The sequence below is a fragment of the Myotis daubentonii genome, chromosome 6 (genome assembly GCF_963259705.1).
Source record: "Myotis daubentonii chromosome 6, mMyoDau2.1, whole genome shotgun sequence".
Taxonomy (NCBI): Eukaryota; Metazoa; Chordata; class Mammalia; order Chiroptera; family Vespertilionidae; genus Myotis; species Myotis daubentonii.
Window position 1 is genome coordinate 38,393,838 of NC_081845.1, and position 27,166 is coordinate 38,421,003.

Sequence of the window (27,166 nt, forward strand, 5' to 3'; positions counted from 1 at the left end):
TTTTGAGAGAGAAAATTTAAAAGTTGTTAAACATCAATCCAAACATGTCTTTTCTCTTAGAGACTATTGCATAGGTATTCCTGCTTATAAATAAACCAGGCAACCAAGAAAAGGAAGTTATAGTGAAAATAGCACTAGACTAGGTGGAAGGACATTTGAAAAAATCTAATTTATATACAGGCATAACTCAGAGATACTAAGGGTTCAGTTCCAGACCACCACAATAAAAAAAGAATTATAATAACATGAATCACAGTATTTTTGCTAGTGAAGGGTCTTGCCCTCAATTTGTAAGAAAACACATCATCTGTGAAGTGCAAAAGATGAGGTATGCCTGTAAGCTTGTTTTTCCTTGAGAAGTTTTTCTTTCTACTTACTTGAAACTATAATCTCATCAACTCCTAAAAATAGTTCAGAAAGGTTTAGAACAGTACAGGAAACATTGTAAAAATGATCACACACACACACACACACACACTTCTTTCCTTCATTCACCATTCTAAAACCTTTGTGCTATTATGCTAAGTGTCTGACAGTTCGTTCGACCTGTCTGACAGTTTGACCAGTCGCTATGATGCACACTGACCACCAGGGGGCAGATGCTCCGACCAGTAGGTTAGCTTGCTGCTGGGGTCTGACCAATAGGGACTGGGCGAGACTGGCCAGACACACCCTGGAGCCCTTCCGTGGTCCCTCCCCGGCCCTTATTGTTCACTGGTGGGGTCCCTCAGCCTGGCCTGCACCCTCTCGCATCCAGGACCCCTCGGGAGATGTCGGAGAGCCGGTTTTGGCCCGATCCCTGCAGGTCAGGCCAAGGGACCCCACTGGTATATGAATCTGTGCACTGGGCTGCTATTATATATTATAGTATAGGACATTAATAATAAAAAAATAGTACCAGTGCCAAAGTTTAGAGCAAGCTGATTTGTTATTACCATAAAGATTATCCAAAAGGGTGTTCATACTTTCAAATACATACTTTTAAGTAGAACCTACTATCTATAAACTGGAGACAGAGGGAGAATGAGTCTGGATGAAAAGCATAAATAATTCAATCATGAGTGTGTGTTTTTTATAACAGACTAGTGACCTGGCGTGCAAAATTGCGCAGCCTGCCTGCCACTCTGCCTTGATATCCTAACCTCTCCATCCAGAGCTTGAGCATTCCTGGCCCTGCGCCCGGCCCCTCTGGCCACTTCAAGCCCCGCCCTCAGTCCCACGAGTCGCCTTGGGCTGGTCCTGCCGCCTCCGGGTGCCTTCCCGCTTCCGCCCCATCATGGTGCCGGAGGAGAGCGTGGAAGCCTCCCGCCTGCTGCGGAGTTTCAAGCGCTGCTTCCTGGAGGCACACGCACTCCTTCCCCTGGCAGGTGGGCGGCGGGCATGCTGAGTGCGAGCGGTGGGTGGTGAAGGACTGGTGAGGGGGCACTACGGGCTCTCAACCCTGCCCTACCCGCCATGGGATGGTCCCGCCTCCTCTGGGTGCCTCCCCACTTTTGCCCTGTCTCGGAAGCAGCCTCCTGCTGAATGGTTGTTACGTTGTAAGGGCGTCATGACCATTAGCATATTAGCTCTTTATTATATAGGACTAGAGGCCCAGTGCACAAAAATTTGTGCACTCGGGGGGTCCCTCAGCCCAGCGGCCTGTGCCCTCTTGCAGTCTGGGACCCCTCAGGGGATGACACCTGCTGGCTTAGGCCCGCTTCTTGGGGGATTGGGCCTAAACTGGCAGTCAGACATCCTTCTGGCAGCCCGGGAGCCGTCGGGGGATGTCCATTTGCCAGTGGGGAGCAGGCCTAAGCTGCAGTCGGACATCCTTAGTGCTGCTGAGTAGGCGGGAGAGGCTCCCACCACCAACGCTGTACTGGCAGCCGACAGCCTGGCTTATGGCTGAGCAGAGCTCCCCCTGTGGGAGCGCACTGACCAGGGGGCAACTCCTGCATTGAGCATCTGCCCCCTGGTGGTCAGTGTGTGTCATAGTGACCAGTCATTCTGTGGTTAGGGTCAATTTGCATATTACCCTTTTATTATATAGGAGTGCCTGGCCAGTCTGGGTGAGGGGCTGAGGGCCGTTTTCAGGCTGCCTAAGCCCCCCAGTGGGGACCCTCACCCCATGAGGGTATGGCCATCCTGGGTGAGGGGCTGATGGCTGTTTGCAGGCTGGCCCTGGCCCCCAGCCACCCAAGCTCCCAGTGGAGGCTGGCTGGAAGCAGGTAGCTGGGATTTATTTGTTTTCTATAATTGAAACTTTGTTGCCATGAGCTGAGGCCATAGCCGGCTCAGGGCAGGCGGGAAGCTTGGCTTCCTCCATCGCCCAGGCAACCAAGCCTCCTGATTGCTCCAGCTCCATGGCTGCCGGCCGCCATCTTGGTTGGGTTAATTTGCATTTAGTCGCTCTGATTGGCTGGTGGGCATAGTGAAGGTATGGTAATTAGCATCTTTGTCTTTTATTAGTGTAGATAATAAATATACTTTTATTATATTGCATTTACTGGTAAGTGAGCTATTTCTCTTTATAGTTTTAAGACTATTGTAGTTGATGTTGGTCAAAGAAAAGGTTATCCTATTTTTACTTGTTAATGGTAAAATGAATTTTTAACTAGCATCCTGTTTTTTTAAAAGTTTTCAGTAGTTTTTATAATTATTTCAGATGATGATGAAGTTACACCAGCGAGAGAGATATCTCGTCACTTTGAGGATACTAGTTATGGCTATAAGGATTTCTCTAGACATGGGATGCACGTTCCAACATTTCGAGTCCAGGTAAAATTGCAACGTATTGTATACACATACTAGTAATTGGTTTGAAATAACTCAATTTGACTTAAAATAAGAAAGAGCCACGTGGATTTGAGAAGTATAAAATGTTGCAGAAAGAAGTAACTTTTCTATGTACAGGCAGTTCCCTTAGATATATTTATTCTACTGTTAAATGTGTATATATTATTAAAGTTCATAAATCAGTGGCTCAGAATTCAAAACACATTCACCCATAAAACAAAATTACAGTGGTGGTTAGGTTCCCAAATGATGCATAAAAACTCAAAGTTCTAATACAACTAAACAATAAATAACAGTTGTATTTGAATGTAGCTAGCATTGGTTTTTCTCCCCTACCTACTGAGCCCCAATTTAAAATGAGGCGATTTCTGCCCTGATAAGCACCAGTCCTGAATGACAAGAGAAATGTCCTCAGCCTAGCAAGCATTATGTGTAGGTGGAGGGAAAGGGATGAGAAAATCAGAGGTGAAAGATGTGTTTAAATACAGATACCTCAGAAAATAAAGCATGACAATTACAGCATCCCAAATCCCTTTAAAATATGAACTGAATGTTATTTGAGGCAATGAGAATTTTTGAGGATTTTAAATTTGAACTTTGGGGGGATTCACATAAATAAATATTCCATAATTATTTAACAGCTATCTCTCAGTGAATAAAGTTAGTGATGTTGGGATAGAATTATTGTTGATGGGCCCAGTTTCTTTAGCTCCCAAATCATTAACTTTGAAATATACAGTAAATTTCCCCTGTGCACTTCTGTCCATGGAAACATAAGGAACTGGTGGTCCTCCAGGATACCAGGCTCCTCCTCTTTTTTTGTTTTGCAGGAGGCACTGTGCTGAGTGTTCTGCAAGCATATGGTAGAAGCAACAGTATCTGTATCCCCTAGTACCAGAAAAAAAGTTGACAATCATCAGTTAGCAAATATTTATCTATTCTGTGCTCTAGTTTTATAAGACTGCTTCTAGTCCATCAGTAGAAATATACTGTATTTTAAAGGTATTTTAGAATAATGTATAAATATTTAATTTAGGTAAATATGAGTTGATATTCCAAACTTTTCCATATTGTGAGGGGCCTGTGTTAATAACTATTTTGCCAGGATTATGAAAATAGTTGAGAGCTGTAAGATTTCATTTCTTTGCTCAAGGAACTAAGATTATTTAAGGGAACAAAAATAGACACAAGGAAGTTATAGTGTGTTTCTACTTGATAGTGAAATTGTATCATGAAATATAATAGATTAGAATTAAAGCAATCAGGAAGGCTGGACATTTTGTGGAGGGAGATTAGGAATTGAGATGATTGAATGGTCCAAAAGCATGGGCATTATATTCAGAGGACAGTAATTGAGTTTAGGTTAAGGGATATAGTGAGGGAGGAAGTCAGAGAAACTGGCTGGGCTGCTGTGAGCTTTAAGCAAAGGGTTCCTACTTCTGACTAGTAGGAAATTGGTCAGATTTGTAGGTTTGACCAGAGTAATTACATGATATCAAAGAGGTGTTTTAGGAAAATACGTATGGGAGCAACATAGAAGTGGGTGCTTTATTAAGTTTTGTTTGAGGTAGAAAGGAAGCAGGGAGATTTAATGTGGAAAATCTAACCAGGAGACCCAGTAAACAGGTCTGAGAGTCAAAAGATGCAGTAGGAGGAAAAGGAATGAGTGGTGGATATTTCTAAATAAAACTTGAGGACGGTTTGGATGGGTGCAGTGATGGAAAAGGAGAAAGGGCTCCTCTGGAGGCTGAGGGAGGAGACAGAGAGAGAACGCTGAAAACGTTGGCCTATGTGTAGGGAAGAGAGTCCATTGGTTTTTAAACCCCTGAGTAATAAACAACCTTTTGTATGTTGTAGTAAAAAAACTGAAAATATCAGACTGGAGTGCAAGTGAAGCTGAGAGCTAGGGATGTACTAGAACAGCAGTGATTCCAACTGACAATCTCACCACACTGCAGAGTGGTAGACATAGGATAATACTTGGCCACATTTTAATTATTCACATTTATTCTATTCTCTGTACTTAGGACTATTGCTGGGAAGACCATGGTTATTCTTTGGTAAATCGCCTTTATCCAGATGTGGGACAGTTGATTGATGAAAAATTTCACATTGCTTACAATCTTACTTATAATACAATGGCAATGCACAAAGATGTTGATACCTCAATGCTCAGACGGGCTATTTGGAACTATATTCACTGCATGTTTGGAATAAGGTTAGTCTGTTTTCTTATGTTTACAAAGAGGTATTTTCCATTGGACTAAACTATTCCGGTACTTGGAACACACATGCACACAGACACACAAGCTCAAAACAATCCCCTTTCCAGTAGCTTATTTTTATGCTTATGCTTCAGAGAACCAATTTATAACAGCTTGGTTTGTTTCCTCTTTCTTAGCTAGGCGGGAGGGAAAGTTAGGGACATTGGCAAGATGCTTCCAGGGAAGAGGAGGAAGGTCAAGTATTATCTATTTCCTGACACACTTACATTTCTACCTTATAGTACCCCTCTGGCTGTTCTCAAGCTCCTTCAAAAGCTACGCCCTACTCCCATGATACTTCATCAAGGTGTAAAATGTTCATGTCCTCACTCTTAGGTATTCAGCCACATTATTATGTTACATAGGGAGTGCAGCTATTATATACTGCTTTCTGACACATACACACAAACTCCATGTCACAGCCCTTTCTGATTATTTTAGCTATTGACTTTAACCTCCTAAATGGTTAGGACCAGCTTTGCAAGAACTTTCTCCCTTTTCCACTGAAAAACAAGTAGGAGATTTTAGTCCTTGGGTGTTCTAGAAATCATCACATAGTGAGGTAGAGCAGACACTGGAGCCTTTGACCATTTTGGCTTAAATCAGAACAGTGTCTCCTAGGTGTAGAAGACACCGTGAGGCCATCTATAGACCATCTTTCCTCTGGAAACCCCCCCCCCCTTTTTTTACTCATATAACCCAAGAAACTTGGAAACATGAGAAAAAGAATTCTAATTATTTTAGTCACACAAGTGAATTACAATTTATATATCATGTAATAGTACCAATAATAAATATTGTCTAATTTCAGCAATATTCATAAACTGTTTCCAGAATTTGCACCTCAGTGTGGTTGCTTAGTCATGATTGTAAATACATACTATTTTTTGGGCACTGGCAAATTTTTTGTTCCTCTCCCTAACTTCTGTTTCTTATCCATTTCCACTCACTAATCCACTCCCATTTAAACATTGTAAAGTTGTTATTGGGGGGGGGACAGCTGCCTACACAAAGAGGGGAAAGGAATTAGCATTTACAAGTGGTTTCTGTACTTTTGTAAGAAGAAAACAGCTCGTATATCGAAAACATGGTTCTCACTTTGTCTTTTAACAGATATGATGACTATGACTATGGTGAAATTAACCAGCTATTGGATCGTAGCTTTAAAGTTTATATCAAAACTATTGTTTGCACTCCTGAAAAGGTTACAAAAAGAATGTATGATAGCTTCTGGAGGCAGTTCAAGCACTCCGAGAAGGTATGCACCTATTGTGGCTTGTTTACTCTGTAACTTAGTGCTTGTTCTCCTTCACCTAATCTAAAGCATCTCGAACCTTTCCATCACCTCTCCCAACCCAAAACATTCCAGCACAGCTGCCTCAGATACCGCTTGGGAGAGAACCTCATGGTGCTAGAGCAGTGGTTCTCAACCTTGGCTGCACATTAGAATCACCTGGGAATCTTTTTAAAATCCTGATTTCTGGGCCTCATTCTCTGGAAATTCTGTTTCTTTGTTATGGGGTGGGGCCACAACATTAGTAACAAAGAAACAGAATTTCTGGAGGATGAGGCCCAGAAATCAGGATTTTTAAAAAGATTCCCAGGCGATTCTAATGTGCAGCCAAGGTTGAGAACCACTGTGCTAGAGTAAAAGAATAAAGACAGGTGGTCTGGCCCATCTTTAAAGTGCTGGCTGTCATCACTTAGGAGAAGACTGTTGTACAAGAGCTCTTTAAAAAAAAATGTTTTGTTAGAAATACCTGGTCTAGTCTTTGATTCATCTTTATATAGAAATGATTGAATGATGATTTCACTTGGGAAATTGATATTCTAATAAAGCACTGTCTAGATTTTCTGAAATATACCTCCCAGAAGAGATATGATCAGACAAATAAAAGCACAAAACAACTACCCAAAAAGAGCATCAGATAGCTTTTGTTTTGAAAAACTGATATTCTGGCCCAGCCAATTTAGCTTAGTGGTTGAGCCTTGACCTATGAACCAGTCACGGTACTTGCCGGAATTTCGGCCTCGATCCCCAGTAGTGGGTGTGCAGGAGGCAACCGATCAATGATTTTCTCTCATCGATGTTTCAATCTCGCTCTCCCTTCCTCTGAAATCAATAAAAATATAAAGAAAAATTGATATTCTGGTCAGTAAACCCAAGACTTCTAAGTTATTCAGTGGAACACAGAAAATGTGCTTGATTTTTGGTGTTTCTTTATTAGACGCACTGAAAAACTAATTGTGAATGATTATAACCTTACCTTAAATGTTATGTTTTATATGCAGGTTCATGTTAATCTGCTTCTTATAGAAGCTAGGATGCAAGCCGAACTCCTTTATGCTCTGAGAGCTATTACGCGCTATATGACCTGATGCCTTTCCTCCATTAAAGATGATGGAATAATCAACAGATATAGTCTACGAGGGGAAGGTTCTAAGCCCCAGGACCAATGGTAGATAAAAGAATTCAGAAATACATTGTGCCATGATTCCTTTAGTTTCTGCTGTTTTCCTGTGGAAATCCCACTGTTGGCACGAGCAGTGACTGCTTGGCAGCTTCAAGTTTAGAGCTGTGAAGAAGGGTTGCCGTTCACAGTATTTTGCTTTTTGAAGTTCAAGATGCTGTATAACTGTTTTTAATACAGCAAATAGTAACTCTCCAAATCCTGTTGCTTTTATGTTTTAAATAAGATAACAAGAATTGGAGCATGCAGAGAATGGGACTTGGAAAATGACATAAGCCTTTTTACACAAAGAATTTTAGGTCTTGGTGCTGCTATTCCTGCTGGTGGAATGAGTAGAGTGGTTGTTCCAGTTAAGCTATTAGTAATAAAGTGAACACTGCTACTATCTGAGCCTACATAATTTTTGTGGTTTCAAATTAAACTTGCATATGTATTAATTTTGTTGCATCTAAAAAAGCATAGAATTATTACTCATAGCTCAGCAAAGACTGTTTTGATGGTAACAGTTCAATTCTTTCATTATAGTTGTTTTTTAAAATTCAGAGTTATTGGATGACATTAATTACACTGTCATTCTTAAAGATTTCCTTCAAAAAGCAATTTAAATGTAAATGAAAATGTATAAATTAAGAAAAGCTTGATAGGCTGTTTCTCAAGATCCTCTGACACTGGAGGGCAGCTATCTTGTGCAGTGTTTTTGTTGCCAGCCCGGGAGTTGTGGGACATGTGGCTATCGTCTGCTGCACAGCCCAGGTGCATTCTGCTCCTGCCCACCTCATTGACCCCACTTTAAAGATGTGCACTCCATAAATAATAAAGCTGGAAAATATTTTTAGTCAGGTTATCAAACTTGATTTACAAAAATGCTGTTTGTTTGAAATGCAAACAGTTTTGAAAAAAAATGTATTGAGTACTTTGTATTCTGGAAGCCTGAACTGCTTTTGAAGTCTGTCAGTATTATTGGTATTTTTCAATAAAGAATAACTTTTCTCCAATTTTATTTGCTGTCTTAATCTCTTTAAATAGTCATGACTTCAGAATTAGTAACAATTCCGAATTTCATTTGCTTTTATTAGCCAGGGTAGATTCGTACTTAAATAATGTTGTATCAGATGAGAGACTGCTATTAAATGGCAAACTCAGTTATTTTGTAGAATTCAAAGAAAAGTGGACCTTCAGAATCTTAGGTAAGACTTTTTTATCTTGGAGATGACTGGCATGGTGTCAAGCCTTGTCCTTTTGAACTGAGATGTTTTAGAATTCAAATAGAATTATTAAAAAATTATGAGGAACAAGGACTTGTTAGGGAGTAAATATATAACAAAAAATGACAAACAACTAGAAATAGCTCTAACTTTAATCAAAGCTGTTGAGCTCGGTCTGTTGCCTACAAATTTATAATGTGTGAATAGGGGTGGGAGTAAGAAGATATAATTTTGAATAGAGGTGATACCTGCCTTCAAGGATATATACCCTAGTAAGATTATCACTAATTAAATAGAAATTGATTATTCAATATATAGGTCCACTTATGGTTACCTTACAGGAATGTATATATACATGGTCCTACCTATTGAATTTCCCTTTGCCCTCTTCTGTCTGCTGCTCATCATAGCAATGCAGATGAACTTAACAAGTGAAGTTGCACTGCATATAGTTAAATTTTACTCATTCTGCTTTGTCTTGAAAATACAAAGTTTGTAACAGATTATGATCACAAAACAAAATCAACTGAATGCATTATCTTAGTCCACTAAAGTTTATAATCACTTAGAAATTACAAGTCAGAATAAAAATTTTAATGAGTAAAAAAGTGTTTATACCTAAAGTAATAAAGGCATGCATGTGATACAAAATTAATGTTTCAATGTCTCCTGTTTAACAGGTGCTTCCTGTTACACAGAAAGTTTTCTCAAAACTAAACACACTGGATTTCTAATGTTATGGGCTATCAAAACCCTCACCCCACAAGAGGAAAATTTTTTCTTAAATAGTCCTGAAAACAGTTCTGGTTGATGTTTCCAGGATTTCGTTATTTAAATCAGGTTTTGGGGGTAAAATTTGGGGAACTTTTATACTAGGCCAAACTTAATTCAGTATCTCCCATTATAAGAATGAGATTAGGCCTGGCTGGCATGGCTCAGTGGTTGAGCATCGACATGTGAATCACGAGGATATGGTTTGATTCCAGTGGGTGGGGGGCATGCAGGAGGCAGCTAATCAATGATTCTATCTTATTGACTAGAGGCCCGATGCACAAAATTCATGCAAGGGGCCCAGGCTCATGGCCTTGCCCACTGGTTGTTCCGGAAGGTCATTCCACTGTCTGGTCTAATTAGCATATTAGCTCATTATATAGGATGTTTCTATCTCACCCTCTCCCTTTCTGTTCCCAATTTTTCAAAAAAAAAAAAAAGTTTTAATGAGATTAAATTCCAAATACCTCTGTATTTAACACATTGTATGCGGGAAGCGTATTTACACGTTTTACGTATTTATACGTTCTACCAGTGTAGTAGAGCGCGGGACACGTATTAATACGTTTTTTATAGACTAGCGGTAGAATGCGGGTAACGTATAAATACGTAAACTAAAGTTATCGTAATTTTACTGAACCTTGCCATTTGCACAAAAAATTAGCAAAAATGGCCCACGCCACCTGTTAGCGCGTGATAAAACTACCCGCAAACAATGTGCTAATACAATTATTTGACTTCCTATAAATAGTGGTGCTATTTAAAGCTTGAAATTCATTTAAAAGCTAAAAGATTTTTATTCTAATGGTTTAGCTATTTCTAATTAATTTTGTAGCACACCACTGATAGATGTGTAGGTAAATAAAACTTGCTGGATAAGCATGTTTTCCAAGCATATATTTTATCATTAAGACTAGTGGCCTGGTGCACGAATTTGTGCACATTAAACAAATTAATTAGAAGAAATCCTATATAATAAAAGCCTAATATGCAAATTGTCCCTTTGGGCAGGAGTTCGACCACTTACTGTGACATGCACTGACCACCAGGGGGCAGTGGAGGCGCTGCTGGTCCTGACGAGAGCAGGACCGCGGCAGGATGGTGAAGCAGGTAAGCGGGCGGTGCCAGGCGAAGGCAGGTGTGAGCAGGAGCCTGATTGCCCCGCAGACAGCAACCAGGGGCGGGGCCGCCACCCAGCTCCCAGGTGCTGAGGGAGCCGGGTGGGGGCCCAGCCCTGATTGATGATCCTGCAGACCGAATGGTGCCAGGCCAAGGTGTGAGGCTGCGAGACAGGGTGTGAGCTGGGGCCCAATCTCCGGAGGCCACCCCAAGGGACCCCACCTGTGCACGAATTCTTGCACTGGGCTTCTAGTATTTTAATATCGCTATTCGTACTTTCTCCATAATAGAAGTGTCAACCAAATTCACAATTGACAATGACAGATGAAAACACACATGTGATTGGCGCCAGCGTGAGCTTTATATGTATCGCACATGGGCAAGTCAACCTAGCCTTTTATAAATATAGAATAAATTTGCTTAATTAGACCTGCTTTCTGATTTAGCTAAACTTTTTCTAGGCTAGTGAAGCATCCAACTTCTCTTTCAGGTAATTGTCAGCAACACAGCAGTAAATATCAACATGAAACAAATTATTATTGTAGATCACACAGGAAGAACAAAGGGTAAAAGATTTAACTGCAGCAGTGTTTGACTATATTCTGCACAGTGAGAAAATCTGAAGTCATTTTCAATGTCCACCATTAACTTTTGAGTGGGTCAAGTTTCTAAGCTTTCTAAATCTCCATTTTCCGGCTAATGAAAAGAAAATAGGATTCCACCAAGTCTCTTATCTACCTACTCCAGGACTTCTATGAGGATCAAATGAGATGAGGCATGGGAAATGCTTCACAGACATTTGGTTACAGTGTAAAATGTTTCCACCTGGCTATAAAGCAAGTCGGGTTCCTGGACTGAAGAAACTCCAAGGAGGCTAGTCACCAGGGAGAGGAAGCTGGGTGTTGCTACGTGATGTCATTACCTGGTGCCCATAGCCACCGATTCTGGGTTGGGCTGGGCTTTGGGCCACATTTTGTGCCATGGGGTCTTGGCAGCGTCGGCTGTGATTTGGTGGGGTGTCACTCTGGGGTGGTGGCAGGGCCTGTGTCCCACTTCAGGGAAGCCAAATGTTGCTTTGTGGGCAACAGTTCCGCAGTGCCTGTAAATGGCCAGTGCACATCACGGCATCTCCTGCGTTGAGTGTCTGCCCCCTGGTGGTCAGTGCGTGTCATAGCTACCGGTCGGATGGACACTTAGTAAATTAGATTTTTATATATATATATATATATATATATATATATATATATATATATATATATATATATATATATATATATATATATATATATATATATATATTCTGAAAGTTTTATTAGCTATTTGTGACTAGTGAATACAATAGGCAGGTGGATGGGGTGTCACATCATCCATGAAGCTCATTCCCCATGGAGACACTAAGGTAACAACAATATAAGGACCAAACTCTGGAAACAAGTTGGGAAACTACAACACCCAGGTGAACACAAAGCCAGTAGGAAGCTGCACTGAAAATTTTGTGGCATTTTGCTCAGCCTAGCCCCTCCCCCTACCCAGCAGTGTGACACAATTGAGAGGAAACTTCCAATTCCCGCCTCTTTCCTGAGAACAGAAAGCACTTGTGTCTAACATTCTGGCTGTGTGAAGGTTGCCTGAGGGACTAGATTCTACTGACTTAGAGAGTTAGTGGAAGTGGTGGTATGATTTGGATGCTGGTTGAAAGCCACTGAAAACAGAAGAGAGCACAGGTACATTAGAAGAACAGGGTGTCTACAGTTCTTTAAGCAGAGGGTGCAAAAGAGTACAGACAGGAATACAATAAAAATTGAAACAGTTCCTGAGAAGAAACCAGGGCAAGTCTCTTAGGGAAATTAAGACAGCTAAAAGCTGATGTATATCCTAGAATGAAAGCACACACACAAACTCAGAGAAGATACATCTCCAGAAAAAGTTTGGGAGGTCTCAGAGCCTCCAGCCAGGCTTATAGGCACCTCTTCAAGCCTTTACACCTTTGTCAATTATTCAAATGCCCAAATCTGAACAAAGTTCACAAGGCATATAAACTGATGAATATGCCTCCAATCTAAGAAACAAAAATCTAGGAACCAACTATAAAGAAATGCAGAATATAAACTAAATGCAGATGCCTGAGTTACCACTTTTAGTTTTTGTATAGAATTTTAAAAGCAAAGGCAAAAAATAACTATAAATCTATGTTGTTAGGTACAAAATAAAGTATAATTTGTGACATCAATAACAAAGTGGGGGTAGGCAGAGATAAAGGAGTGGAGTTTTTGTACGCAATTCAAGTTGTCATGACTAAGATTTTTTTAATATAATCCGCATGGTAACCAAAGAAAATATCTCTAGATTTTACACAAAAGGAAATGAGGAGAAAATCAAAGCATGTCATTTCAAAAAAAAAAAATAATAATCAATGAAACACAAAGGAGAAGGGAGTAAGAGAGGAAATGGTCAAACTACAAAACATACAGAAAACAATGAACAAAATGACAACAGTATTTCCCTATCCGTAGTTACATTAAATATAAATAAGTGCATTGAAGTCCACAATCAAAAGATATAGACTGGCTGAATGGATAGAATTTTTTTTTTTTTAAATATGGAACGCTTCACGAATTTGCGTGTCATCCTTGCACAGGGGTGATGCTAATCTTCTCTGTATCATTCCAATTTTAGTACATGTGCTGCCAAAGCCAGCCCTGGATAGAATTTTTAAAAAGGATCCAACTACTAGCATATATTGTCTAAAAAAGACTAACTTTAGATCTAAGGACACACAGGCTAAAAGTAAAAGGACAGAAAAAGCTATTAATATGCAAATGGTAGCTAAAATATAGCAGTGGCAGCTATGCTAATATCAGACAAAAGGGCCAATTCACCATGAAGATATGACAATTTTAAAAGAAGATTCCAGTCTTTTATTTATTTAATTGATTTCAGAAAGGAAGGAAGGGAGGGAGGGAGGGAGGGAGGGAGGGAGGGAGGGAGGGAGGGAGGGAGAGGGGGAGAGAGAGAGAGAGAGAGAGAGAGAGAGAGAGAGAGAGAGAGAGAGAGAGAGAGAGAGAAACATGAATGATGAGAGAAAATCACTGATTGACTGCCATGCACCCCACTAGGGACAGAGACCACAACCTAGGCATGTGTCCTTGACTGGAATTGAATCCAGGATGCCTCAATCTGCAGGCTGATGCTCTATGCACTGTGCCAAACTAACTAGGGTGAAGATATGACAATTTTAAATATATATGTACAAAATACCAATGCTAAATATATAAAGCAAACAACATAACTGAAGAGCGAAATAGATAGTAATGGATAGTAGATTTAATACCCCACTTCCAATAATGTGTAAAACAAGCAGAAATAAGGAAACAGAATGTGAACACTATCGACTAGTTTAACTGATCAGACATACAGACACTTCATCCAACAATAACAGAATATACATCCTTCTCAAGTGCACATGGAACATTCTCCAGGACTGACCACATATTAGGCAATAAAACAAGTTTTAACAAATTTTAGAAGATTAAAATCGCCCTAGCTGGTTTGTCTCAGTGGGTAGAGCATCAGCCCACAGACTGAAGAGTCCCAGGTTCAATTCCAGTCAAGAGCATGTACCTCAGTTGTAGGCTTGATCCTCAGCCCTGGACAGGGTGCATGCAGGAGGCAACCAATAGATGTGTCTCTCTCACATCCATGTTTCTCTGTCTCTCCCCCTCCCTTCCACTCTCTCTAAAAATCATTGGAAAATTAATCCTTGGTTGAGGATTAACAACAACAAAAAAAGATTGAAATCAAATAATGTTTTTCAATCATAATGCAATGAAACTAGAAATCAACAGCGGGAAGAAAACCGACAATTTACAAGTATGTGGTAATTAAACAACACATTCTTAATCAACTAATGAGCCAAAGAAGAAATTGCAAGGGAATTGAATTGGACAAATTAAAATGAAGACACAACATACTAATATTCATGGGATGTAGTAAAAGCAGTGATAAGAATGAAGGTATAAATTCTTACCTTAAAAAAAAGGAAAAATATCTCAAATCAACAACTTCACTTTTCAAAGAACTAGAGAAAGAAGAACATTCTAAACCCAAAGCAAACAGAAGGAAGGAAATAATAAACATTAGAGCAGAGATAGACAGACAACAGAAAACAAAAATTGAACAGATTAACAAAATTGACACACCCTTAACTAGATTAAGACGAAGAAAAAAATGACTTCCAGTCAAGGTGGCAGATTGGTAAAACTGTACTCACCTTCTCCCACAACCACATCAGAATTACAACTAAATTATAGAACAACCATCATTGAGAGCCACCTGAAGACTAACTGAACAGAATTCCTATAAATAAGGATATAAAGCAGCAGCCATATTGAGTAGGAGGGGCAGAGGAGTGGAATAGGCAGGTCCCGCACCCATAGTGTGGCAATTAAGATTCAATTAAGATTCAGGAGAGAGATCTCCGCTGCAGTGGTCCTGCCTGAGAATCAAAGGGCCCCAGTCCCATACCAGGCTTCCCAATCTGAGGCATCAGTACCAGGAAGAGGAGTCCCCATAACATCTGACTGTGGAAACTAGGGGAGATTGCATCAGAGAAGGATAGTGGGCAACACAGAGTTTTACCTACTTTGACATCTTGATTGGAAAAAGATAAAGTCCAGGAAGTGCATAGAGTCATCTCAAACAAGATGAAACCAAAGAAGTCTACACCAAGAAACTGTATGTGTATTTAAACTGCCAAAGGTTAAAGGCAAAAAGGGAATCCTAAAAGCAGCATAAAAAAAAGCAATTAGATACCTAATAGGGAGCTCCCATAAGACTGTCAGCTGATTTCTCAACAGAAACTTTACAAACCAGAAGGGATTGGCACAAAATATTCAGTGATGAAAAGCAAGGGCCTACTCTACCCACCAAGGCTATCATTTAGAAATGAAGGAGAGAGAATAGTTTCCCAGACAAGAAAAAAACAAAGAATTCATCACCACTAAGCCAGTACTACAGAAATGTTGAAGGGACTTCTTTACAAAGAAAAGATTTTAAAATATAGAAAAAAGAGAGAAAAATTTCACTGACAAAGGCAAACAAAAGCGTGGATCAATCAACTAACTATAAAGCTACTACAAATGTTAAAAGGCAAAAATAACAAGATCATGTGTAATTATAAAAATAAATTAAGGAATACACACAAAAAAGAAGTAAAAAATAATGACCAAAACAAACATGGAGTAAAAATAGTACTGATTTTAGAATGTGTTCAAACTTAAGCAACCATCAATGAAAATAGATTGCTATTGGTATGTATGAAGCACATGAAAACCACAAACCAAAAATCTACAAGAAATACACAAAAAATAAAAGGAATTCAAGCACCACTATAGATAGTCATCAACTTATAGGTGAATAGAGCAGGAGAATAAGAAAGGTACAGAGAAGAACTACAAAAAACAATCATAAAACAATAAAATGGCAATAACTGCTTTAAATATAAATGGTTCAAATGTTTATATCAAAAGACCAGGGGTGGCTAAATGGATAAAAAGGCTCATACATATGCTGCCTACAAGAGACCTAGTTCAGATAGAAGGACACACAGACTGAAAGTAAAGAATGGAAAAAGATATTGCAATGAAAATGGGAGGAGGGAAGGAGCTGAGGTAGCAATACTTTATCAGACAAAATAGACTTAAAAAAAAAACTGTAACAAAAGACAAAGAAGGGTATTTCATACTCATAAAGGGGTCAATCCAATAAGAGACTATAACTCTTGTAAACATCTATGGATTCAATGTAGGAACACTTAAATTCATGAAGCAAGTACAGGGTGGGGCAAAAGTAGGTTTACACTTGTTCATATGGAAAATAATACAATAATAAATAAAACAAAAATAAACTGTTTTGCATACTCATAACTGCAAACCAACTTTTGCCCACCCTGTGCTGATGGACATAAAGGGAAAGATCGAGAGTACGACAGTAATAGTAGGGAACTTTAACACCCTATTGACATCAATGGATAAGTCAGACAGACAGAAAATCAACAAAGAAATAGTGACCTTAAGTGACACCTTAGACCAGATGGAGTTAATCTTTTTAGAGGATTTCACCCACAAGCAAAATATACATTCTTTTGAAGTGCACATGGAACATTTTTTCAGGATAGACTACATTTTAGACCAAATAAGTCTCAATAAATTTAAGAAAACTGTAATCATATTAAGCAACTTCTCTCATCACAATGATATGAAACTAGAAATAACTTCCCTGATTAGTGATGTTGAACGTATTTTCATATGTCTATTGAGGATTTTTGCATCTATGTTCATGAAGGATATTGACCTATAATTTTCACAAATCAATTAATGTGATACAGCACATAAACAATATGAAGGATAAAACCATATGATCATACCAATAGATGTAGAAAAAGCATTTGACAAAATCCAATATCCAGTTATGATAAGCACTCTCAGCAAATTGGGGGATAGAGCGAATATATCTCAACATAATAAAGGCCATACATGACAAATCCACAGCTAACATCATCAATGTTTCTATCCCTCTAAAGTCAATAAAAACATATTTTAAAATAATAATCCTATCTAATAATAGAGAAACATGGTAATTAACCATACCTCCGACACCCTTCCCATAGGCTAATCAGAGAGATATGCAAATTAATTGCCAGCCAAGATGGCGGCTAATTTGCATATGTCGGCGCCAAGCGATAGAGCAAAGCCCATTCGCCCTGGGGCCCTGGGTAGGAGCAGCCCTCCGCGCTGCCACCGCCGGGCTCCGCCCCTGGGAGCCGAGCCCTGCGGCGGGAGCAGAGACGAGGGTCCCTACCGGCGAAGAGCAAAGGCCTGGGTTCCTGCCACCGGAGGAAAACTGGTGCCAGCAGCCAGGGGAAGGGGCCCCCGACTGCAAGAAGGCACAAGTTGGGCTTAGGTGGCCGCTTCCCTGCCCCCACACTCGGCTTCTGCAGTGATCAATCAGTGACCGCAGAAGCCTGGTGCGGCGGCAGGGAAGCGGCTGCCGCCAGCGTCCCCGGCCAGCACTTCCCTGACCCCACCCAGCTTCTGAGATGGGTGACGCCTATGTTTGCATGACACATAACTGACTGCCCTCCCTGGAAGCACAGAAGAAGAAGCCCCCAGAAAAAGAAGGCACCCACCGTTGGTCCAGTCGCCAGCGCCTGCGGCTGGCTGCAGCCCAGGAGATGGACAAGCTACCCGCCCAAGGTCCCAGGCTGCAGCCACCCGGAGAAGCTGCCAGCCCTGTGGTCCAGGGCACCAGTGCCTGTGGCCAGGGAAATAGGTTCCCTCTTCTCCTACTGCAGTCATTACTTCAATATTCACCTTCTGAACTTCTCTCCTGTGCTGCAACCCAACTCCACTTTTCATCAGAAGGATACGGAACAGAGAGAGCAGTGTTAAAAGCTGACATTTTTAAGCCGGTAAGGTTGGTACTTAAACATATAAATGGAAAACTAGAGTCCTCCTTAAGGTAACAAAGGCTGCAAAGGACAGGGACAGCGCATGACCTATTATATCCAGCAATCCATATGGGGACTGGAAACTTTGCAATGATGACAATTAGTGAAGATATGAATCAACTAAAATAGCTGACAGGGACAATTCTTCCATCTTTGAAAATATCTACATCAAATCTGTTTAAATAGATTTTCATCTGCATAATATAACACATTCTGACAAGACCACCACCACTGCCACCAATGTGGTCAGTCAGTGTTGTGCAGATAAATGTTTAATAACTGAGGTCCCCCCCCCCCAGTGCACAAATTTTGTGCACCGGGCTACTAGTCTATATATAAAAGCCTAAGCAATCAGCCAACCAGCTGGTAGCTATGACGCACAATGACCACCAGGGGGCAGACGCTCAACGCAAGAGCTGCTGAGTGATAGCAACTTTGCAGAGTGCCCTCTCGCACTCTGGGACCCCTCAGGGAATGTCAGACTGCTGGTTTCAGCCTGATCCCCACAGGCCAGGCCAAGGGACACCACCTGCCAGAGGGACCCCGCTCACTCCGCAGATGCCCTTCAATCCCCGGTGTCACCCCAGGTGCGGGCAGCTGAGGAGAGATGGTGGGAGGTTGGCTCCAGGGTGTGTCCGGCCCATCTCACCCAGTCCCACCCCATCAGCCACCTTCTAATTAATTTCCTTTCAATGTGCACGAATCTGTGCACCGCACCTCTAGTAATAAAATAAATTAAAATGCACAGAATAACTGAATAGACATTTTTTTCCCAAAGAGGACAAATGGCCAATAGGCATATGAAAACATGTTCTACATCAATAATCAGGGAAATGCAAATTAAAACCACAATGAGATATCACCTCACAACTGTCAGAATGGCTATCAGCAATAAATCAACAACTGTTGGCAAGGACGTGGAAAATAGAGAACCCTCATGCAACTGTTGGTGGGATTGTAAATTGGTGCAGCCACTATGGAAAACAGTATAGACTATCCTCAAAAAAATTAAAAATATAACTATCATTATGACTCAGCAATTCCACTTCTGGGCATTTATCTGAAGAAATCTAAAACACTAATTCAAAAAGATATATGCACCCCTATGTTCATTGCAGCATTATTTACAATAACCAAGCTATATGGATGCATCCTTAGTGCCCATGGATAAAGAAGACGTGGTGCATATACAATGGGATATCACTCAGCCATAAAAAAGAATGAAATCTTAACATTTGCAAGAACATAAATAGGCCTAGAGGGTATTATGGTCAGTGAAATAAGTTAGACAAAGACAAATACCATATGATTTCACTTATATGTGGAATCTAAAAATAACAAAATAAATGAACAAACAAAACAAACTCATATCCTAGAGAATACAGAGAACAAATTGGTAGTTGTCAGCTGAGACGGGTGTTGGGGAATGGGTGGAAAGCTAAAAGGGAAGCACAAATTCCAGTTATTAAATTAGTCACAGGGATGGAAAGTACATTATAGGGAATATAGTCATTAATCCTATGTAATAAAAGGCTGATATGCAAATTGTCCCCTCATCTGGGAGTTCGACTGGAGATTTGACCAGAGGATGGGGCCGGCCTGCCAACGACCTGCGGCCCCTCCCCCTACCTGTCCTGGCCCGATTGGCCCAATCAGGGCAGGCCAGCCGAACCCCACCCACGCACGAATTTGTGCACTGGGCCTCTAGTTTTGTAATAACTATGTATGCTGTCAGATGCGTACTAGACTTACCAGGGTGATCACTTTGTAAGGTATATAAATATCTAATCACTATGTTGTAAACCTGAAACTAATATTATATGTCAACTGAATTTGAAAAATAAATTTTAAAAGTAAATATTGTTTATAAAAATATAAAATAAAAAATCCCCCAAAATAAAAAGAAGACTAAAATAAGTAAAATCAGAAATGAAGAAGGGGACATTTAACCAATGTAACAAGAAAACAAAAGATTTATAAGAGAATCCTATAAATAATTGTATACCAACAAATTGGATAACGGAGACACTCAAGATTGCATCAGTAATTTAAAACCTCCTGACAAAGCCCAGGCTGAGACGGTTTCACTGGAGAATTCTACCAAACATTTAAAGGAGAATTAACACCAATCCTCCTCACACTCTTCCCAAAAAGCGAAGAAATGAAAACTACGAGAAATAAAAACTATAGACCAATGTTCCTGATGAATATTGATGCAAAAATCTAACAAAATACTAGCAAAGAAAATTCAATAGCACATTAGAAGGATTATGTGGGATATTCCTGGAGTGTAAAGATGTTTCAAAGTACAAAAATTGGTCAATGTAATACACCACATTAAAGAATGAAGGGGGAAAAACATGATCATCTCAATTGATACGTAAAAAGCATTTGATACAATTAAACACCCTTTCATGATTAAACACACACTCAGCAAATCAGGAGTAGATGAAATACAGGCTATATGTAATACAATGTAATACAGGCTATACATGAAAAGCCCACAGCTAATATTGTACTTGATGAAAGACTGAAAGCTTTTCCTCTAAAGAAACAAGACAAGGATGCCTACTCTCATCACTCCTATACAACATAGTACTGAAAGTTCCAGCCAGAGCAATTATAGGCAAGAAAAAGAAAAGGCATCCGAAGTGGAAAGGAAAAGTAAAATTATCTCTGTTTACAGATGACATGATCTTATATGTAGAAAACCCTAAAGATTCTATACACAAAAAAACCTGTTAGAACTAATAAATCCAATCAAATTTAATAATACAAAAGCAACTTGCAAATATAAGTTGCATTTCTATACACTAAAAATGAACGATCTGAAAAGGAAATGGAGAAAACAATTCCATTTACAATAGCATAAAAAATAATGAATACTTAGGAATAATGTTAACCAAGGAGTTGAAAGAGTTGTACCTTGAAAACAGTGAAACACGACTATAAGATATTAAAGAAGACACAAATAAATGGCAAGACATCCTACTGCTCATGGATTGAAAGACTTTATATTGTTAAGATATCAATACTGCCTAAAACAACATATAGATTCAATGCAATCTCTAAAAAATGCCTTTTTTTTTTTTTAGAAATAGAAAAATCCATCTTAAAATTCATATGAAGTCTCAAAGAACCCAAACAGTCAAAGCAATTTTGAAAAAGAACAAGGTTGGAGATTGCACATGTCCTATTTCAAAACATATTACAAAACTACAGTAATCAAAACAATGTGGTACCAGCATAAAGACCGACATATAGACCAATGGAATGGAACAGAGAGCCCAGAAATAAACCCTCATTATATGACCATATAGTCTTTGGCATGAGTTCCAGAACCATTCACTGAGGAAAGGACAGCCTCTTCAACAAATTGTGCTGGGAAAACTGGATATTCACTTGCAAAAGAATGAAGTTAGACCTTTACCTTACACCATATACAAGACTTAATTAAAATGGATTAAAGACCTCAATATAAGATCTAAATCTATAAAATTTCTAGAAGAAAACATAAGGGGAAAAGCTTTAGAACATTGGATTTGGCAGTGATTTCTCAGATATAACACAACACCAAAGCAAAGGAAAAAGGAAAAAATTGACAAGTGAAACTACATCAAACTTAAAAACTTCTGTGCATCAAAGGGCACAATCAACAAAGTGAAAAGGCAACATATGTAATGGGAGAAAATATTTGCAAATCATATATTTGGTGAGGAGTTAATATCCAGGATTTATAAAGAACACCTTGAACTCAACAACAACAAAACAAACCTGATTATAAAATGGGCAGGGGGCTTGCATAACATTTTTCCAAAGATGATATACAAATGGTCAACAAACATATGAAAAGATACTCAGCATCAGTAATTAATAGAGAAATGCAAGTCAAAACCACAATGGTGTTACTTTATACCCATTAGGATGGCTAAAAACAAAACAGAAAATAAGTGTTGGAAACATGGAACAGACTGACGAGTCTCAGAGGGGAGGCAGGAGCGGGTTCAGGAAGATTAATCGAAGAACTTATATGCATCTATGCATTACCTATGGACACAGACAGTAGGCTGGTGAAGGCCTAGGATGGGGTGAGAACTGGGTGGAGTGGGGCAATGGGGCCAAAAAGGGGACATCTGTAATTCTCTCAAAAATAAAGATTTAAAAAACAAATGGAAGAGTAGATGGCCCAAAGTGGTCTTCCCTAATGTTTCTGCTTACTTCTCTTAATATGAGAACCACAAAAATACTGGTGTCTAATTAGAAAATTATGATTAGACTAGAGGCCCAGTGCATGACATTCGCACACCAGGGGGCAGGGGGGTGTCCCTCAGTCCGGCCTGTGCCCTCTTGCAGGCTGGGAGCCCTCGGGGGATGTCCAACTGCCGTGGAGACAGGAGAGGCTCCCGCCACTGCCACTGAGCTCACCAGCCGTGAGCCCGGCTTCTGGCTGAGCAGCGCTCCCCTGTGGGAGCACACTAACCACCAGGGGGCAGCTCCTGCATTGAGCGTCTGCCCCTGGTGGTCAGTGCATGTCATAGCAACCGGTCATTCTGTAATTCAGTCGATTTGCATATTAGCCTTTTATTATATAGGATGACATAAGAATTCATATAGATGCTTATGTAGTAATGTATTCCTAACAGTGTTGACCACCATTCTTTCTATGTAAAAAAATGGAATAGTCTTCATCATAAGGTTCATTTAACTACTGGGTGACAGGCACTTAAATTCCAGAATTGTGAAATCTGGATTTTAAGACTAGAACTAAATTATTGACTAGAGAATAGAAGAAAAAGTCATTTACTTATAAAAACCATGCATATATTTTTTTTTATCTTACATTTCTCATAGGAGAAAGTACATGTACATTCATTTTCCCATAATACCTAACAAGAAGAAATGCTTATTTCTTTTAAAATACTTCAACTACTCACTAACATCAGTACCTGAAAATTTTTCAGTATTTGTTAATATTGAAAAAAAAATGTTCATGTTTGTTACCACTTCTTAAGAATGAAGGCGACCTGACTTCCTGTTTCCGGTGTTAATTTGCATCATGTTAGAAAGAAGGAATAGGCAGGGGTTCCAGGAAGGTGTGATGAGACTGAATTCGGTTTAGAAGCTGCTGTGCCACAGGCTTGAATTCTGTTTCCCAGTGGAGTTTGTGATAGTTTTTTAGGTCTTGATCAAAACTGCCATCCAGTGCTAGTTCTTCATCTGTATCAGAAAGTTAAAATTACAGCAATTACTTGAAAATATAACCCTATTGAATAAAGTTTAATTTTTGATGGCAACTCATCCTGGGTCATCCTTAATTCCAACATGACACAGCTAGGATTTGTGGGTTAAAGGGCTTTTTTTTTTCTGATTTTGTTTAGACAGGCTTTTTTCTTAGAGAAGTTCTTTACTCTCTGTTCTTTACAAATATTTTACAATAAGTATATTTTAGTCTTTTAATAAAAAAGGACAATAATCTTCTCAAACAATTCTAAATTGCATTGAGCTTTTATTTCAACTAATCTCCTATGTGTATAAGTAAGTCCCCATCCAAAAGTCAGGTCACAATTGCTCAGAACAAAGTATTAATAGGCCACTTCCTTACCTGTGCATTAAAAAAGTTAATTACTTCAGTGGTTGGCAGGTATAAAAGGAGTCAGGAAATCTTTTGGGAAAGCAGCACAGCTGCATTTGACACTTAAAACTTTGCTAAAAATCAATTTGCTGTCTTCAAGGCAGCCTGGACATACTTCCTTAAAGAGACAACCACCCGGCCCTGTGTTCTGACCCATAACAGTGAAAAGTGGGAGAATCTGAGCATCCCAACGAGTATGAGAATTCCCAGTGAGTCCATGGATAATGCAGAAAACCACTTGTAAAAAAAAAAAAAAAAGGCAAAATTACAATTTTAATTAGCTTCTTAATCCGAAGACATCCTGAATTCTGTGAACATCTCGAGTATATCTATCCAAGTAGGGAGCGAAACGGCCACTAAGGCTAAGTCCTAAATGACAACAAATAGGGCTACTTACAAAACTTGGAAACTTCCCTCAGGGGGCTAACTAAAATCCCTTTATAGACTGCTTCATTACTGGGCACACAGGTTGTCTGCACTGGATATTTCTGTACACTCTGTGCACTTGGGCGCTATGGGTGTCCCACCCAGCGTAAGGTAAGGGAGCCTGGATTCCAGCTTGTGCACCCCCCTCGTCTCTCCTCCTCACCTCTCCACCCAGTGGGCAGCTCTGAGAGAAGTGCTGGGCAGACACTGGGCTCCACAAAGGAGCCAGGCCTCGGGAGGAGACGCTGACAGCGGGTGACGCCTTCACCGGCCCTCCCCATCGGGCTCCTTCTGCACAAGCGGGGTCTGTGAGACTCCGTGGTTTCAGAGTTCTAGGTCTTTCTCCTGATTTTCTAAGCCCTAAACTTGCATTTAGAAATGAATTATCTTGCCCTTGACAGTTTGGCTCAGTGGATAGAGCATCGGCCTGCAGACTAAAAGGTCCCGGGTTCAATTCTGGTCAAGGGCACATGCCGGGGTGGCAGGCTCGATCCCCAGTAGGGGGCGTGCAGGAGGCAGCCGATAAATGATTCTCTCTCATCATGGATGTTTCTCTTTCTCTTTCCTTCTCCCTTCCTCTCTAAAATCAATAAAAAATATATTTTTAAAAATATCTAATATCAAGACTATGTTACTTTTCTTGGGGCTCAGCCTATTAGTAGTTAATCTATACTTGGACCCTATTAACTCTAAACTGAGTTAGACAAGATAATAAAAGTGGCCAAATAGCTACAGGTAAGAGAAAAGCAAGCTGAAATTTCAAAGTAAACACAGCAAATACAATACATTTTTTCAATGCCATATTACACTAGGTATAAAAATGTGTAACTTGTATGTAGTACAAAGAGTGGCAGAGACTAATGCAAGAAAAATTTAGATTTTATCATCTTTAAGCTTTTTTTTTTACCATGACTTAAGAAATACATATTACATTATAACTGTACACATATTTCTCTACAAGTAAACAAATGTCTTATAATCAAATACTTATCCTTATGCGTGTTATCTATCCTGATATTTTCTTCTTTGCTACTTCATTTGTTCAAGATGCCGGTCACAGTGTGAAAAGCACTGATTTAGAAAAGCAATCCCCCCTCAGCGCTCTGTGTGCCCAGCACACTTCCAAATACGAGTGTTTCGGGCAGCGTATTAGAGAGGATCAGCACATTGGTCAGGGGTCACTGTAACAGTCTCCGTAAGTGATGTCTCACAGCATCATTAGGAGCTCTCGGCTTGCTGCTCAGCACCAGGGAGCTCCTTAAAGGCCCTGCTACTGCCCTATTTTCTTATAAGGCCCAGTCCCCGCATGTTCGGGAGCGTCTGCTGGCTCTTTGGCTGGGCCATGGGACTCTCTGCCTTGCATGCTGGGCCCCACCCCACCCCTTGCCGTGCAACCTAGATGCTAAGTTCCATGTACCTCATAATGACCATAAAAGCCCAGCGCGTTTTACACTCACAATGATGGCCTGCACACTCTGGTCGCCGGTTGCCATCTCCGCTGAGAGAAGCTCCTGGTGGAGGAGTGTGCTAGGGCCCAGCACTTAAAACTTGAAGGTAAACACGCTGCTAGTGAGTTTATAAGAAGTGATTGTAATACCTCAGGAGGTTTTAGACAACATTCTTTTTAAACACTTTCCAAAAAGACTGCCAACATCCTGGCATCCCAACCACGTAGTGGACCATTACTTCATCCATTTTTCCCCCAGTACCCATCAAGAAAAAGTTGGGTAACATATTAATTTATGAATTGCCTTGCCATTATTTCTAAAAACAATGCTCACACTTCAAGACTCTGTTATTTAACAGCTCATCCTGTTTTCAAAATGGCCTGTTTTTTAGCTATCTTTGTAAGAGAATTGAAATTCAAATACATTCTAGACTTCATATGCATTTCACTTGCTGCCACCCAACTAACAGGCCAGACACAGCTCCCACCCTGTCAGAAGCAAGGGGTCTGAGGTCCGCACTGGGGAGAGGAAAGCCAGGCCCTCAGGGCATGATCCCATGAGAAGCCCTGAGGCTGTGCTGGAGTCCAGCTGCCTGATGGGCTGTGTTTCCTTTTATGAGCCATGCCACAGCCCCTCCCACGGCAGGGGAAGGGGGTACCATCCATGAACAGCAGAAACGCGCAGGGCCAGATGCTTATCTTCTGATGGGAAGTCCTGGCTTTGCTACACTCTGACCCTAGGCAAGTCACTGAACCCTCTTAGACCTCCTTTCCTCTCCTGTCACCGAGCTGATGACCTCAGAGAGATCGTCTGAGGTTAGAATGAACATGCTTTTGAAAGTATACAGCACTATTAAAACAAAGCCTCTACTCACGTGAGTCAATCCACAAGCATTTACCAAGAACCTACTTCGCATGAGGCAATATCCTTTCCCTAAACTGGCCCAGTTGGAGTGGGGAAATAAGATAAAAGACACAAAACAATAGCACAGGAGAAGTCACACAGCTCAAGATTAACTGCTATATGAGTACAGATTTCCGACGATTAGACAGGGGGCTTGAAAAGCTCTCCGAGAAGGGCCTGGCAAGGCAGGTCAGGCATGTGCACCTTAAAGGTGCTGGGATTGGGGAAGCACACGTGGAGGCCGACGAGGCTCTAAGGCAGTGGTTCTCAACCTTCTGGCCCTTTAAATACAGTTCCTCCTGTTGTGACCCAACCATAAAATTATTTTCGTTGCTACTTCGTAACTGCAATGTTGCTACTGTTATGAATCGTAAATGTAAAATCTGATATGCAGGATGGTCTTAGGCGACCCCTGTGAAAGGGTCGTTCGACCGCCAAAGGGGTCGCGACCCACAGGTTGAGAACCGCTGCTCTAAGGGGAGGCTGAGGGTGGGACGTGGTAGGCCCGCTGCCCCTGGGCCTGCTGGGTGTGCTGCCCCTGCTGAAAAGCCCGCCATGCCCACGCCCCCTTCTAAGCATCCTTGTGTCCCATGGCCCCTCATCCCCGTTAGTTGTGGCTGACTGCCCAGACTTAGGTGCCAA

At 40.5% G+C, this 27,166-nt stretch overlaps 2 protein-coding genes and 1 non-coding gene across 7 annotated transcripts in view; 1 reads left to right on the forward strand and 2 right to left on the reverse strand.

Annotated features, from left to right (window-relative positions):
* SESN1 (sestrin 1) overlaps positions 1–8,508 on the forward strand; it is a 98,993-nt gene extending 90,485 nt beyond the window's left edge. For 4 of the 5 annotated variants that reach the window (XM_059700769.1, XM_059700770.1, XM_059700772.1 and 1 more), the window contains 4 exons: positions 2,648–2,760; positions 4,806–4,996; positions 6,156–6,300; positions 7,335–8,508. In XM_059700769.1, the coding sequence (XP_059556752.1) occupies positions 2,648–2,760; positions 4,806–4,996; positions 6,156–6,300; positions 7,335–7,421 (536 nt within the window). In that variant the 3' untranslated portion in view covers positions 7,422–8,508. The remainder of the gene's footprint in view (positions 1–2,647; positions 2,761–4,805; positions 4,997–6,155; positions 6,301–7,334) is intronic. The other variant, XM_059700771.1, reaches the window with a different exon arrangement.
* A 4,693-nt stretch (positions 8,509–13,201) lies between these two features.
* On the reverse strand, positions 13,202–13,308 carry LOC132237745 (U6 spliceosomal RNA). The gene has a single exon (XR_009453588.1). It is a non-coding gene; the product is annotated as a U6 spliceosomal RNA (small nuclear RNA).
* A 9,638-nt stretch (positions 13,309–22,946) lies between these two features.
* The window catches only part of ARMC2 (armadillo repeat containing 2), a 92,568-nt gene continuing 88,348 nt past the window's right edge, over positions 22,947–27,166 (reverse strand). The window contains exon 18 of the mRNA XM_059700768.1: positions 22,947–23,332. Within this exon, the coding sequence (XP_059556751.1) occupies positions 23,175–23,332 (158 nt within the window). The 3' untranslated portion in view covers positions 22,947–23,174. The remainder of the gene's footprint in view (positions 23,333–27,166) is intronic.